Here is a 15,306-nt window from a genome sequence, read left to right as displayed (position 1 = left end):
GAACAACTTTTTGAATCCCGATTTGTTTCTTTATCCTAGTCACTTGGCCACTTTTCCCACATTCGAATTATATTTCCTGTTTTGCAGATCTTATTTTGCCTCCTTTTAAAGTTTCGTGCTGCACAGATATTTGTCTTGGCGATGCAAAACTATCAATTAGAGCATCACTCAAATGGCCACAGATTCCTCCACAATCTCTAATTGGACGTGATTGGCAGCGTTTTGCATTTTGCGTTATGCGTTCTCTTTATCTCTTTTATCCATCTCCAAGCCAGTGTCCCCGCGTTCATGTTGATGTATCATTAGCATTGGTGCTTCCTTTACCACCCCACACCACACCCCACTACTGCACGGACCGGCAGTCAGTCAATCAATCAATCATTGCCTCGTTAAGCACACTTTTTTGCAACTTAACATTTCAATCTTTTTCGCTCTGATGCCACAGAATGGAAGAGATAGTAAATAGTAGATAAATGTGGAGGCTACGTTTTCTTGACGAAGGAATAATGGAAATTTAAGATTGGTTTCTGATTTAATTTAAGTTTTCTTGTCTTCTTCCATTATATTGAAAACAATTACAAACCAATTTTCTGAACAGCAGAGACTTGCCCGCGAAACGAAAGTACTTTCAATTAAAGCCGGCTTGACGTTCTAAGGTCTCTTATCAAGAAGGCAATTAATTTGGCAACCAAAAAAAAAAAGAAAATATCCCCGCCACAGGAAAATTACTTTCACACGGCCCAATGGGCATATTTATGTGAGCGGGGGAGTGTGAGGAAGGGTCAAAATGTAATTGGGGCAGACAGGTGTTGCTTTAAAGAATTCTCCAAATGTTGTGTAGGGCTTGGGGGGTGGTGCAGGAGCAGAAGGGCACCAATAGATGAAGATGGTACAGGTCAAGATAACCTCAGTTAAAGACATGTCTAAGTGGGCATTTTACACCTTTGTAATGGTTATTGGTACCAGTATCTATAAGCAAACAATCAAAACCAAGAACAGCTCTAATATTTTCTGATAATTTATAACAAATTATACATGTCGAATGTAGCAGCTTCCATACTCCTTGGTGAAAAATTGCCAATGCCTATAAATCGGATCGGACATAAAGAATAGATCTGGTTGGCAATAAAAACCCAAAAAATAAAATAAAGTTCATTTTAATTATAATGCAATTATCTATTCAATACATACTATACATATGTACATACATATGTATATATCTCGCTGTCTCCACTAGTCCGGTTCTCATGGGCAGAAATAACCTACAAAATTCCATATTTTAACTCTCAAAATAAACAGAGTTCTGATACTTGTAAGGTAGCTTTTCAAAGGCTGAGGTACCTCAGTCTCTCCAGGATCTGAGATTGCGGAACTTGCGGACTGGTCAGGAAGGGTCAACCTAGTCGACACCGGTCATCCGGTGGTTAGCGGGAGCGCCTTCTGGCAATGTAATTGCCCCTGTCTGCTCCGACTCGAGTGCCCCTGGTTTTACCCATGCTGGCCATTCCGGCTCGCGCTTTTTCTCGCCCAGCTTCCAGTGATTTCGGCTCGCTCTCTGCTCTCCGCTGCTTCTGTTTCGCTGGGCCTCTAACTTAAATTACGACCTCAAAATGTAACCTAACAATATAACTTCCTACTAAAACATAATAGTATAACTCCAGAATACTTAATACTAACAACTATAACTACTTACATACTACAAAAAAGTGCATCGCCACATACTGATTGTCTGCAATCCAAGCCACATATCGAACAGTTTTATTTACATATTTATTTAGAAAATATCTCCAAAAATGAAAAATTAGTTTCTCAGCATTCACGCACGCTTTTTAAGCGCTTAAATTTTAATTCTCTTTTTTGCTTGCTTCAAATTGTTGTTGGGTCTTAAATATACGTAAGTTAATGGAACTGAAATTTAAACTAAAACTGTTTCAGGAAATCTCTTGTGTGTATAGTTTTGCGAGTGTCAATTCAGTTTGACTAGTTACAGTACTTAAATGTGAATTTAAACCAAAAAATAATGAGAACGTAAGGGTATCTTCGGTTCTTCAGTTATAGCCTATAAGGTGCCGTTTTTTGTACATTTCGCATCGAACATCGAACTGGAGAGTCCCACAATTAAAGCTAAAAACTATTCACTAGATCATCGAGCACGGGGGTTTCGGGGTTTGGGGGCTACTCATCGCTTTTAAAGCCCAACCGATCAAAGTGCAGCAGAAAGACCTCCTGCTGGTGCATCCACAGGTCTAGGGTCTGCTCCAGCTCATTGTATTGCCGCTCCTTGAACTCCAACTCCAGTTTGCTGTTCTTGTTCTGGCGCTCCAGCTCTCCGTTTTGCAAGCGCAACGCCTCCAGTTGGGCCACGGAGATCTGGCCCATGCGCGGCAGTATGCTCCGGCGTCCGCGACGTCGCTTCGCCGTAGACTCCATCTGTCCATTGACGCTCAAGTCCATGCGCTCCTCCATGGGCTGCTGGAAGTTGACGGGTGTCAGGGGCGTGCGTCGCATGGCGCTCGGACTGTCTGCTTCGTCCGCCTCAAGCGTCTTCGGTTCAGTCTTCACTAAGCTCTGCTGCAGCTGCTCGGCAAGGTACGATGTTTGTGCTGGTGGTCCGGGTGGTGCCTCCAGGAAGGCACAGCCATCCGGATCGCGCTCAAATTTGACATACGGCGGCCGGGACATGGAGCAGGGAATGTTGGGAAAATCCGGTTGCTCGCTGCGCACTCGTACGGCCGCCGACTCGAGCACATTCTGGGCGAGCTGTATGTCCTCCGTGGGACGCTCGGGATGGAAGAGGCAGTCGACAATCGGGTAGAGACGCCATTCCAGCACATGATCCGGATTGCTCTCCACACGACTGCGTTCAGCTCTGTGGGGGCGGGAGATGGTTAGTGGTTAGCAGTCTCAGTTCCCCGGTTGTACTCACAAATACTTATTCCGATAGTGATTGATGCGACGACGAACCTCCTGTTTGTTCAGTCGAATGCCGCATTGCTGCATGCTGTGCGAAATGTCGCTAAAAATTGGTAAATTGTCGCTGTAGGAGGGAATCTGGCCGACATATTCGCGCCACACACGCACCATGGTCGCCTCTTCCATGGAGCTGTAGTAACGCAGGCGCGAATGTTTGCCGCTCATTATGTTAATTATTTGTTATTTTGTGATTAATTTTGATTCCAAACATTTTTGTACGTGACTTGATGAACAGTGTGACCACGGAATTATGGATAAAATATACCGACAGACCCTCGGCAACATACCGAAAAAGACCCTTTCATTTAAAAAAATGTACTGTAAATATACCGTTAATTGAATCATCATTCAATTATCCACAAGATTGGCTGACTTTCATGACTTATCTGTATTGGCCCACACAATTTATTTGGGCAGACGGACAGATTAACGGATGATGTTTACGCCAAATAAGCGCAAAGGGCACATATATGTAATAGGTCAATATCGATAGAGAAAGAGGAAAAACATACATGTAATAGGTGAAAATCGTATATTGAAAGAAGAAGATTATTAAATTGATTGAATTCCGACTCGGTCGAACCAGCAGCACTTGGCTTTCTTCTTCGAGATTTTGATTCCGAACTGGTTGCGAGGAGTTGCGGAAACAGATGAAATTCATTAAATATACCATTATACATATGTACATATGTACATATATGGAAATGCCGTAAATCCACATTGAACTCATTATCGTATTTAAAATATCCCCAAAAGTATGTAACAAAAAAGATCGGCTGGGAAATACCTAAAAATTAAAACTCCGGAAACAAATCAACGGAGTGCTGTAAAATTTGTGTTTATTTGGTATCCTTGCAGTATTTTTCTGCCGATTATCGGTGCATCTTTTATCGATTGACGCGCGGTCACACTGTCCATCACTGTTGTTGATTTTTTGTGCAAAAAATCTTTTTGGCTTCCTCAAATTTCGAATGTCTCCAACTATTGTGTAATTCTGCGTGTGTACACCGAAACGGAAACGTTGAATACACTCACGACCACAAAGTAACGACGCACCAAAGACTGCAGCGGTGTCTATGGACTACGGCGGTGGTGGTGGTGGCAGCGCAGCCGGCAGCGGGACGAACAACGCGTCGGAGGCGTCGGATCTCAACATGTGCGGGGGTCAGGATATGCTGGAGGGCAAGGCCAAGGAGAAGGCGCGCCGCTACTGGACGCCCAGCGAGGAGGAGCGCTTGTACGAGATCTGGGGACGCGACAATTGGCGACTGACACGAAATGGCAAGAACACAATATTCTTTGCCCAATGGGCGGAGGAGTTGCGCGAACGTTTCGGTGTGGATGTCAAGCCCGAGGAGATACAGATGAAGGTCAATCAGACGCGGGCCAAGTTCAGGTGAGTTTCCAGTCGGTTCTCCCATGTGTTTCAATTGATTTATGGATCCTATGGCTTGGTTGTTAGGTCCGTGAAGAAGCAACTGCTGGCGGATCCCTCCAGCTATAGCAATCGCTGGAAGAAGTACGACATAATCAATCGGATACTGAAGAATCTGCACAGGCCGAAGGATGCCGAACCCTTGCCACCGGCTGCAATGCTCAATAATCGGGATATGACACCTCCCCGCGAGGATATGACGCCGGAGCAGCTGCAGCTGCAACAGCGACAGCAGCAGCAACTGCAACAGCAGCCTACAACACAGCAGCCAAGGCAGCAACAACAACAGCAGCAGCAGCAGCAGCAAGGACTCAATCTCACCACAGAGGCGGCGGCCAGCAGCTTCTACAACAACAGCAGCAACAGCAACAACAGCAGCAGCCACAACAACAACAATAACGCCGCTGGTGCTGGCGGTGGCGGTGGTGCTGCCGGTGGCATGAGCTTCAACACGGAACTATTTACGGATCAGTACGATGAGGCGGTGAAGCAGGAGTACGAGGACGACGAGTATCGCTCGATACCCTTCCAGGAGCCACTGCAACAGTATTCGCCCGCGGAGCCGGCACAACTGCTTGAGCTGCAGACGCCACAGCAGCTGCAACAGCAACAGCATCAGCAGCTGCATCAGCAACAATTTCAGCCGGGATATGGGCAACAGTTTCAGCAGCAGCAGCAGCAGCAGCAGCCATTGCAGCTGCCAACAGAACAGCAGCCAGGAGCACAGCCAAGTGTCTACCCCAACAGCAGCAGCAGCAATGGCACCAACAGCAACGCTTCTGCCACCACACCAACCATCAATCATCAGCCTATCACTGCTGTGGCGTACATCAACAGCAGCAACAACACGATCAGTGTGGCCACCAATGCCAATGGTGGGTCTGTAAGCGGAATGGGCAATGCTTCGCCCGCACCAGCGCCACGGAGACGTGGACGTCCCTTTGGTTCGTCGAATACCTTGTCCGCCGACTCACTGGAGGCGCTCTACATGGAGGAGGTGCGCCGGAATACCCAACTGATGGCCGAACAGACAAAGATCTCGCGGCAGCGGCTGGAGCTGGAGGAGCGTAAGCTCGACTTGATGCAAACCTTCTTCCCCAAGGTGCTGGAGAATCAAACGATGATCCTTAATCGATTCATGCAGTGGGAGTCGCCACCGCAGCCGCCACAGCAGATGCACCACCAACAGCCGCCAGATTCCGGCCAGCAGTGAGGCACCGCTCAGAATTTTTCGACAATTTTTCTAAGCAAATCGAGAGAGAAAAGTTTTTGTAGTTTTCTGGACGCGCGCGATGCCTTGCAATTGGATGTGTTTTGTGTGTCCCTACAATTTAATTAATAACCTTAACATCAAAAGAGCAAAATAATGCATACAATACACGCGCAGGCAAAAAAGTGTTAGGATTAAGATAAAAAAGTAATAAAAATTAAAATAAATATACATTTAATTAAAAATCTCTGCTCTTAAAAGGCATTCCCTTATTCGTGGCTCCGAATACTCCTCCCTTGTTTTATATTTAAGCAAAATCTGTCCTAAAATCAGTTGCTTTCGGTGAGCCAAGCATTAAACAACGTGTTGTTGAAGCGAGCGACCGTGTTGAATTATGCGGGTGGAAATACATTTATTTGTGCTGCTTTTGCTGCCAATTGTGGAGTTTTTACCAGTTGCTGGCTCTGTACGATCTGCGAGACCCCAGAGCCCCTGGGGTCTCAAAGAGGCGCTCTATGGCGAGCGATTTAAACGTTTTAAGGGCAAATGGTGCACAGGTAAATGCTTTAAAAATTGATTTCGGGCGCGCCTTATCGAAATCGATTAACGATCAGCGAGCAAGCTCACAGAACGTGAGCGCTGACACATTCAGCGATGTAAAACAACGAATCAAATATTTACAAATGAATTAATATCATTTATTGGTGTTATAATAAACACAAATTCAATTTAGATTAATAAAAAGTAAAATGTATAATTGTTAAGCTCTCACCTCACTGCATCGATCTGGCAACGCCCAGCGCAAGCTTAATGAGCGGCTTACAGTTATCTTTCTTGCTCTCCCTCTCAATTATTGTTATTGAATTGTTCTGCTTCGTGTGCGCTGTTAATTGTTGATTTCAATTGATTTCTGATTTCGATTCACTCGCGTTTTAACCGTGTACCGTGCGTCGTGTGCTTTTTACCTGTTGCGCGTTTTCCGGGGTGGGCGAATTAGTCGCGCTTAATTTTTGGCGTGTAACAAGTGAGAAAATCGTGCATACAAAAAGATGCACGTGAAATGGCATCTAACGGGGCTTGCGCTGCTGCTCTGTCTCGGCCTCTCGTATGGCGCTGTTCTCCATAGGAGGGAAGAGAGCGGCACGAATCAAACAATCTGGGATCTTACGGAGGCCCTAGCCGGCACCGCGGGTCTACGTGGTTTCAGTGGCACCTGGATAACAGGTTAGTGTTCCGTTCGATGACCCTCCCGCCCAGAATTGTGCTTGTTTACGTATCATCCTAAGAAGTTCCCCGCTGCTTTGCATCATCCTATGGAATTCCCCCATGCAGGTCGGACGGGGCAATTTTCTACGCACAATCAGTGACAGTGCAACAGCGGGAGCGGGAGTGGGAGCGGTGCTGGCACTGCGTGCCTTTCTTATCAACGTAAACTCAATTATGTAGTCTATTCATGTGTCGTCGTAGGGGTCATTTCCCTATGGGGAATTACTTTCCCTCAAGCTCGGATCGTTGGCTAATGTATCGCCGTTGTTGCTGTTGACTTCTGCACACTCCTTCCTCAAGAGCTATATTAGATTATAGGCATTTTAGTATTTCAGGACCCACAATCTAATCTTTCGATGAATTACGAGCACTAGTTAGTGGTTTTTCTTCTTATCGCCGTCGTCTTGTGGTTTATTATAATGACGGTGTTCAGATAAAGCCTCTTATTGCCTCTTACTGCCTCTACTTCGCTTTTTTTGCTATTTCCTTTATCAAAATTTACTAATGGAGTTCCAACTCAAAGTTCTGTCTCAATAATTGCTTTAAAAGTGTTTGTAGAATGTTTGTAGACTTGTTATAAACAATTCAAGCATGACTCCCGAACTGGTTTTAATCGTCGAATTGTGTGTAATTCTCTTGGCACCCCGCTGAAACGTGAAGGTACTCAATGTAATGATGAGTCTGTTAAAACTTTTGTTCCCTCGGCAGCTGACATGGGCTTTTCATGGAGTTGGCAGATCGAAATCTCATACAAATTTAACAGGAATGGCAGTTGGGTTGTGTGTAAATGTATTTTTGGGCTTTTTATGCACGATCACGTCAGTCAACATCGTACATATGGGCATTTCCACACAAAAAGATTTACTGGCACTGATAAGACTTGATTTGTGATTAGAGCGCGATTGTTTACAGTGTAGTGATCCGATGTTGTGGGGTTACCGAGTTGCTATGTGCTAATTTTAGTTAATAAGAGGGTAAAAAATATCACCTGTTACTTCAAATATAATAACGTGGTTAATTAACTATTTATCAATAAAACAAGAATTACATTTTTTAAGGAAGTTATATAATTTATTTATAGACAAACAGCTATGGTACAGCTATGGGTAAAGTTTCGAATTAATATTACTAATGAATAATTCATTAAATAATTAAATTTTGTTGGGTGCTAGATAGTTTATTTATAGATAAACATTTTTTGGAAATATAAAAATGTAAATTAGATTGAAAATTGAATCTCATTTCATTATTTACATACATATGTATATACATATGTATTTATTTGATCAATTTCTTTTATTGTTTTGTATGTATTTTTTCAAGCCCTGAAAAGTTTTTTTTTTTTTGTTGGGCTTTTTCTGGCAACTGATCAATTGTTATTCAGATTACTGGCAGTACTTTGATTTTTATCGACAACAGTGATTGAAATTTGGCAAGGCTTTTACGGTCTTTAAGTTTGTGTTTTTGTACGAGCTGTTGTTGTTTGTGCTTAAAGTTGTTTGGCAAAGGGCAAAACGACGATTTGGAGGCTAACCACATTGGCAGTTAAAGCCGAAAAAATTTAAAATATATTACTATAATTTCTTTATTCATTTGAATGGATCACTAAAGCTCTCATACCTCGAAACAAATTTTATATTGTATCTATCCGAAAAAAGTATAAATAAATTGAAATAATAAATTTTAATGTATAATTTCAAATATTTAGCTCGAGTATATTAGCTGCATTTGTTGACTTTCTCTATTAATTTCCATTACTCATTTTAAATATTTAGCTCTCATCTAATATTTCTTCTCCATTTTTTTTGCAGCTGAAGAATTCTATTACACTGCCCCCGACAGATCCATACACAAATTTAATGCTGCCACCAAAACGGATGCCATATTCCAAAATTCCACTTTTTTGGTAATGTTAAAATCGCCTGCAACTATCAGCAACAGAGATAAATAATCTATAAAATTTCAGAATAATTATGTGGGCGCCACATTTACGCTCTCGACGGACAACACGAAAATCCTCATACGACACAATCTGACAGAGAAGTTCCGTCACTCGTATATCGCCCAGTACGATGTGTACGACATCGAGACGAACACAACTATTCAGATCCACAAGGGCGAGAAATTGCAGTACTGTGGCTGGTCACCGCTGAGAGATCGCCTGGCGTATGTCTACCTGAACAATGTGTACATCCATTTCAATGAGAATCTGGAGATTAGCATCACGGATGATGGTGTGGATGGGATTGTGTATAATGGTGTGCCCGATTGGGTGTACGAGGAGGAGGTGTTGAGCAGCGGCAGTGCCATTTGGTGGTCATCGGATGCCACAAAGCTTGCTGTTGGCTTCTTCAACGACACCGAAGTGGAGACATTCAACTATTTCCTCTATGGCGATGGAGACACCACTTTCTATCAGTATCCGCATGAGGAGCATCTCAAGTATCCAAAAACGGGCACTAAGAACCCCGTTGTGAACCTGCGGGTGTACGATTTGACCGACAATGACCCGACCATGCAACGTATTGTGGCACCCATTGATGTCGTGGGCAGCGATCACATATTGCAGAATGTTGTGTGGTCAAACAACACACATTTGCTCATCACCTGGATGAATCGTCGCCAGAATTTGTCCTCCATTCAGAGCTGTAGCCATTTGGGAGTCTGCGTGGAGGTGAAACGTCTGGAAGAGCCTCAAGGCTGGGTGGACATAAGCACACCCAAATGCCTGGGCAGTGGACAGAGCTGCATCTTTGCCTACTACATCGAAAACTGGTATCAGGTGTGGAATTTGAATTTGGACACGGGCGTTAATAGCTGGCAGTCGAGGGGCAACTTTACGGTGCTCAATGTGTATGGTTACGATGAAGTGAATGATAAATTGTGAGTAGGGTCAATCGAATCTTTGCTTAAGATATATTTAACCTCTTTCTTATCTCTATTTTAGATACTACCAAGCCACAAAGGCGAATGATCCCTCGGTCTATCATGTCTACAGCAATGACGATTGTCTGAGTTGCAATCAAATCGATGTGGATGGCCAGGAATGCTTCTCGGCCAGCGCTACCTTTAGCAAGTCCTTTGCCTACTACACACTCTCATGCAATGGACCCAACCCCTCGTATACGCGTATCTTTGAGGCAACCACCAACACGCTGGTCATCGATTGGGAACTGAATACAGAGTATCGCGCCAGACTGCAGGAGAAACTGCGTCCCAGTTATAAATTCTTGAATGTGACGCTGGCGGATGGCAGCATTGGCATGGCCAAACTGGCGTTGCCCCCAAACTTTGATGAGACGAAGAAATATCCACTGATTGTGGTGGTCTATCAGGGGCCGAATTCAGTGCGTGTAACTAATGGATTTGTAGTGGGTTACGAGGCGTTTGTGACGACCGCCAGGAATACCATTTATGCGTACATCGATGGCAGGGGCACGGGCAACAAGGGCAAGGATCTGCTCTTTTCGGTTAACAATGATTTGGGGGATCACGAGGTGGAGGATCAGCTGCATGTTACCGAGTGGATGCAACAGAATCTACCCTATGTGGATGCCGAACGTTGTGGCATTTGGGGCTGGTCATATGGCGGTTATATGACGGCCAAGACAATCGAAAAGGATGACAAACGCATCTTCCAATGCGGAGTCTCAGTGGCGCCAGTAACCTCCTGGTTGTATTACGGTTTGTGCGACCTTTAGGCAGCCTAAAACTTCTGCTAATTTCGTGTCCTCTCTTTTGTAGATACAATATATACGGAGCGTTATATGGGTCTGCCCACGGAGGAGGATAACTTAAAGAAATACAATGAGAGCAGTGTCTTCCAGAATCTGGAAAACTTCAATACCCATGACTTTCTATTGATTCATGGCTCGGGGGATGATAATGTACACTATCAGCATTCGCTGCTGCTGGCCAAATTGCTCCAAAGAGCGGACATTCAGTTTGAAGAGCAGGTACGTGACTTTGCCTCTTTCTTTTTTATTTCTATACATGATTGTGCATGAAAACTCTCCACAAAAAATAGACCTATACCGATGAGAACCATAGCATTGGTAATGCGCTGCCCCATTTGTACAATACCATTGACCATTTCTGGATTAACTGCCTCAACCTGGAAGTCCTCACGCCCGAGGACACCCTCTAAATGGATAATGTATTCCTTCTAGTCAAAAGTATTTTTAAATGCTAAATGTTTTTCTGTATTGTTTTTTTATTTTTGTATTTTTTTGTAAATCAACCATGGAAGATTATGCTGGGAGATGAATTATAATTGTAAATATTTTCACTGAACGAGATGGTTTTTATTTTTTATTTCTATATTCTATGCATAGATACAATTCTAGACATTTTTGTGTGTTTTGGGTATAATAATCTAATTGTTTGTTTCAATATTAAGATGAGGGTGTGGATAAATTTAGTGAGTATTTTAAAAAATGTTAAGAAATAGATTTGAGTAATATTTCTTTTGTTCACTAAAACTACTACAAGTACCAAAAGAAACAATGGATATGGGCTAGGTAAAATGAAACACACAAATGGTTCAAATAAATACTTGTTTCTTATATTCAAAATAAACTATACAAATTAAAATGGATTAAATATTTTGGTTTTAATGAGAACAAAAACCTAATTATCCGTATTCATGTAGAGCTACATACTTATGTATAGTCAATGTACGTTGGGACAACGGACTAAGAGATAAAATATTTTAAAATTTTAAAATTTCTAAGAAATAAACTTAAATTATTGAATTTACATAGATTTAAAGAATATTTTTTTTTTAGATAGAATATATATTTAAATTTTAAATCATACATATATAACTATTTATATAACTATAAAATATTTAAATCTTAATCCTCTCTTCTAAAAAACTTCCGCTGAAGCCATTGATTTTTGTCTTTTTTTTGCACAATTCCCACCAAATCAAGAACTAGCTTACGTTTCCATCCCCTCTTAGATTTGGTGGGTTTTCAAAAGTATCCTGAATATTTCACACCGCCACTAACCTAACCCTAGCCTTGATAAAAATAACTTTCCGCTGTAAAGCGTAAAATTCACGTGGCAGCAGCATATCCAGTGGACCGGCAGGGCAGGCAACGTGGATTTGGATTCGTTGCGCAAACTATTCTTTTTTGTTGGGTTTTTGGAAAAAGTTGGACAAAAACTCTCGGAACGGGTCACATGGTGCCGCACACGCAGATGGGATTTGGGGTTAGCTAAGCGGCTTAGTGGGCTTTGATGTTTTCATTCATTCATTCTGGGGGGTGAGGTGAGCTCTGTGACGGCATTCCTGGACGATGTACGAAAGCAGGAAGGGCGTTATTCTCGTGATTAAGTTTGTTGGAATCGTTGCCTCTTATCTTTTGACTTCTTTACATAGATTAATTATGAATACTCCTCAATAGTAATATCCCCACAAATATTAAATTAAAATATATTTGCACACTCTTACATGCCATTAAAATGTAAAGTGATTCCGCTGATTCGATGTCCCAAGGCCTGGCCTCCTCTGGCCATTGATTTTCCCAGTTCACAAATAAAAATATATAAAAAAATAGCTGCAAACAGATAACCCTTGCAGCATACAGAGGATGACCCAGGATTCCTTTCTTCTTTTTTTTTTAATTATGGTTGCGCGGACAGAAGCATCACAGTGACACCAGCAGCAGCAGAAGCAAAAAAAAACAACAACACAAAGAGAGCAAAACAACTGTCAGATAATTTCATTTCCGCCATGCTGCTCCTGCTGCTGCTGCTGGTGGTTTGTGTCCTTCGTGCGGCAGTGATTACCACCTTGACAACTTAATTTAAAAAAACAACAAACTATCGGAGAAATGTTGCATAAACTGTGAAAAAGCGAGAATTCAACAAAGGGCGACTTTAATTTGGTTAACCCCCAACTGCCAGTACCCCAAGCGCCAATGGCAACAATACAAATGATGGTTCGTTGCGTGCGTATACCCTGCAAATATCAACATTACAAGATGTGCTTGGTAGAGCAGGGGCTATAGGATGTAATATCTTTGGAACTGTTTTGAAATCTCTTTCTATTACAACACGTCCTTTAGGAAGAAAAACATAAAGAAATACCAAAAGACGTAGGAAAACTATAACAGATGCTCATTTTTTCTGAAAGTATTTGTTAAGAAAGTTTATAAAATATTATAAATAATACCGAATATATGTATGTATACCATAAAATACAATGAGATTTACCCGAAACGAATTAAGTTAAAAATGCTAAATTATATACAAAAATCTAATAAATACTCAAAACTCTTTTTAATAGAGATTAATGTATTCTGCAGATATGATATATTTTAAGATCTAAATCCTGCAAAAAATGGACGGGTATCTTAAGCTTCGACCCCTTTAGGTAGTCTTTTGTCTGTTATTTCTTGCTCTCATTGTAGGTTATTGTTTCAGTTACTTTTTTGTTGGTTTGGTTGTTGTGGCATGGTGGGGCGTTAATAATGCCACACGTCGAGGTGAACAACTGCAGCGATGCATAGCTGACGAGACAGGTAGCACGGAGTCCAGAGACCTAGCGAGTAGTGAGCACAACGAGGGCACGACGGCACCGAAAAACAATGGCATGCCACAGCCACCAATCCCCTCTCTCGACAGTTCTACATACAGCACACTCTCTCAGCCGTGTTTATGCGATTTAACAGATTGAAAAACAAGTCGATAAACGAAAAATGAAACAAAAAGCAGCAAGAGAAACGAACAAAATTGAGCAAAAATAAAAGAAAAGAGATTTATGGGATTTTGTGGCAAACTGCAGCTGGGAGCATCAATGTCTCTGGTCTGCTCTCTATTTTTTGCTGTTGTTGGAGCTTGAATATTATTTTACTTCATTCTTGCCTCGAGACTAAAAAAGAGCAGCGTGTGTGTGTGAGCATTTGAAGCTCTGCAATGAAATTAATAAAGCTATCAATGCACAATGGAAATGCTAGGATTTTCTTTATGCTTGTTGAAATGCTATTATAGAGGAGGAGAAAATAAAGTGGCAAAATATATGTCTATGGCAGGAAATGTATATAGAATATATGTACATATATTCCAGAGATAATTTAGAGGCAGAAAAATGAATCTTAAAAATTACTCAGTAAATCATTCATTTAAATTACTTAATTAACCCACAAACCACATCAAACATTCAATCACCAAAAAAATCTTGTAAAAGTCCCAAATTAAATTCCTTTCTGAAACCAACCAAATTGGTTATAAGTCAAATGGCTGCCACTGCCAATAAAAATGAGAGTGAAATCGCTTGATGAGGGTCACGCCCAAGTGGAGAAAAATTAATACGAAATTACTTTATTGATGTGTTTCTCTACTGGCACACAAGTTCATTCATATGTAAATATTCCGAATTTTCAAAGAATATTTAAAGACGCTAAAGTCGAACATTGAATGCGCTGCAGAGTAAAATATTTGTGAGCTCATCCCAGTACGCTGTGCAAAAACTTCAAATATATTTTACTTCTTCTTTCCTTGACTATCTATTCGCACACTTAACATTTATGCATAGACCCGAGAAAAAAAAACTGGCAGAAGGAAATGATTTCCACATAAGGACGCGCCCCCAAGGGACGGATAGCAGATACTTTGAAGATATTTTTTTATTAACCCTTCCTGCAATTTAGCCCTTTTTTTTATTAGCCCGTGAAAGATATAAAACGGGGGTTTGTGTTCTTAAACTCAAATCATTGGAAAATTCTTGAGTTTTTCCTAGGCACTTCTATGCTTTGATGTTTTTGAGCTTTAGACGGAGATGAAGCGAATGAATAAAGTATGCGCCATGTGCGCCCGATGCATCTCGTATGTTGCGAGTGTTTCCATTCAAAGTTGATGGACTTTAAAGCGCGGAATTAGAGAGTGAGATGAGGAGGAGGAGGAGTAGGAGGAGGCGGAGTTTTCCCCCACTTTGTGGCAATCTGTCTGACAACATGGCGTATGCGTAACGTGCGGCACATAACTCAAATCGCCCGGGCATATTCATCTTCATATGCAAAGTAGATTTATGTCGGGAGGCCGCTCTTTTGCCTTCGTCGAGCACATGTCGACATGTGAGTACAAGTATTCTGCTTGTTTGTTGATTACGTCCCAAGATCCGGTGCCCTACTCCCACATGTGCTGTGTGCCCGTCCTTCCTGCCCTTTGCTGCTGCCATATAAATTATGTTGCAAGTACGCTCAGTCTCAAGCTCGCGCGTTTTGCGGTCGCGTGACATTTTTCTAGAATTTTCTAGGCCAGAAATTTTTGGGGCTTGCATTATTTAATTACTCAATGCTCTTTTTCTCAGCATTCTGCAAAAAACGCACGTGCCTGAATTTTTGACTACATTTTTTTTCTTTGGTGCGGAATAATGGAATTTCAAATTGCTATCCAGAAGAGTTGCAAAGTTAGA

The 15,306-nt window shown here is 41.9% G+C and overlaps 3 protein-coding genes across 4 annotated transcripts; 2 read left to right on the top strand and 1 right to left on the bottom strand.

The window, feature by feature from the left end:
• Positions 1 to 1,809: 1,809 nt before the first annotated feature.
• LOC117901901 lies at positions 1,810 to 3,206 on the bottom strand. The gene is made up of 2 exons (XM_034812865.1): positions 2,927 to 3,206; positions 1,810 to 2,869 (listed from the first exon to the last, which is right to left on the bottom strand). The coding sequence occupies exons 1-2, from the start codon at positions 3,136 to 3,138 to the stop codon at positions 2,176 to 2,178; spliced, it is 906 nt and encodes a 301-aa protein (XP_034668756.1). The 5' UTR covers positions 3,139 to 3,206; the 3' UTR covers positions 1,810 to 2,175.
• A 664-nt stretch (positions 3,207 to 3,870) lies between these two features.
• Positions 3,871 to 5,819, top strand: LOC117901659 (myb-like protein AA). Its single transcript, XM_034812498.1, has 2 exons — positions 3,871 to 4,369; positions 4,436 to 5,819. Exons 1-2 carry the CDS (start codon positions 4,050 to 4,052, stop codon positions 5,619 to 5,621), a joined length of 1,506 nt encoding a protein of 501 aa, XP_034668389.1. The 5' UTR covers positions 3,871 to 4,049; the 3' UTR covers positions 5,622 to 5,819.
• A 178-nt stretch (positions 5,820 to 5,997) lies between these two features.
• LOC117901408 (venom dipeptidyl peptidase 4) lies at positions 5,998 to 11,177 on the top strand. 2 transcript variants are annotated; one of them, XM_034812142.1, is made up of 6 exons: positions 5,998 to 6,175; positions 8,696 to 8,790; positions 8,851 to 9,767; positions 9,832 to 10,568; positions 10,629 to 10,840; positions 10,912 to 11,177. In XM_034812142.1, exons 1-6 carry the CDS (start codon positions 6,013 to 6,015, stop codon positions 11,029 to 11,031), a joined length of 2,244 nt encoding a protein of 747 aa, XP_034668033.1. In that variant the 5' UTR covers positions 5,998 to 6,012; the 3' UTR covers positions 11,032 to 11,177. The 2 variants fall into 2 exon arrangements, with proteins under 2 accessions (XP_034668033.1, XP_034668032.1); XM_034812141.1 differs by lacking the exon at positions 5,998 to 6,175 and adding an exon at positions 6,523 to 6,842.
• The last annotated feature ends 4,129 nt before the right edge of the window (positions 11,178 to 15,306 follow it).

The sequence above is a fragment of the Drosophila subobscura genome, chromosome U (genome assembly GCF_008121235.1).
Source record: "Drosophila subobscura isolate 14011-0131.10 chromosome U, UCBerk_Dsub_1.0, whole genome shotgun sequence".
NCBI lineage: Eukaryota > Metazoa > Arthropoda > Insecta > Diptera > Drosophilidae > Drosophila > Drosophila subobscura.
The sequence above is the reverse complement of the archived record's forward strand: the minus strand, read 5'-3'. Positions and strand labels throughout refer to the sequence as shown.

Coding starts and splice junctions, on each gene's coding strand:
- LOC117901901 (XM_034812865.1), bottom strand. CDS start 3,138: ATGAGCGGCAAACATTCGCGCCTGCGTTACTACAGCTCCATGGAAGAG. Junction 2,870..2,926: donor CACTATCGGAATAAGTATTT/GTGAGTACAACC, acceptor CCGCCCCCACAG/AGCTGAACGCAGTCGTGTGG.
- LOC117901408 (XM_034812141.1), top strand. CDS start 6,668: ATGCACGTGAAATGGCATCTAACGGGGCTTGCGCTGCTGCTCTGTCTC. Junction 9,768..9,831: donor GATGAAGTGAATGATAAATT/GTGAGTAGGGTC, acceptor TCTCTATTTTAG/ATACTACCAAGCCACAAAGG. Junction 10,569..10,628: donor AACCTCCTGGTTGTATTACG/GTTTGTGCGACC, acceptor TCTCTTTTGTAG/ATACAATATATACGGAGCGT.
- LOC117901659 (XM_034812498.1), top strand. CDS start 4,050: ATGGACTACGGCGGTGGTGGTGGTGGCAGCGCAGCCGGCAGCGGGACG. Junction 4,370..4,435: donor CAGACGCGGGCCAAGTTCAG/GTGAGTTTCCAG, acceptor CTTGGTTGTTAG/GTCCGTGAAGAAGCAACTGC.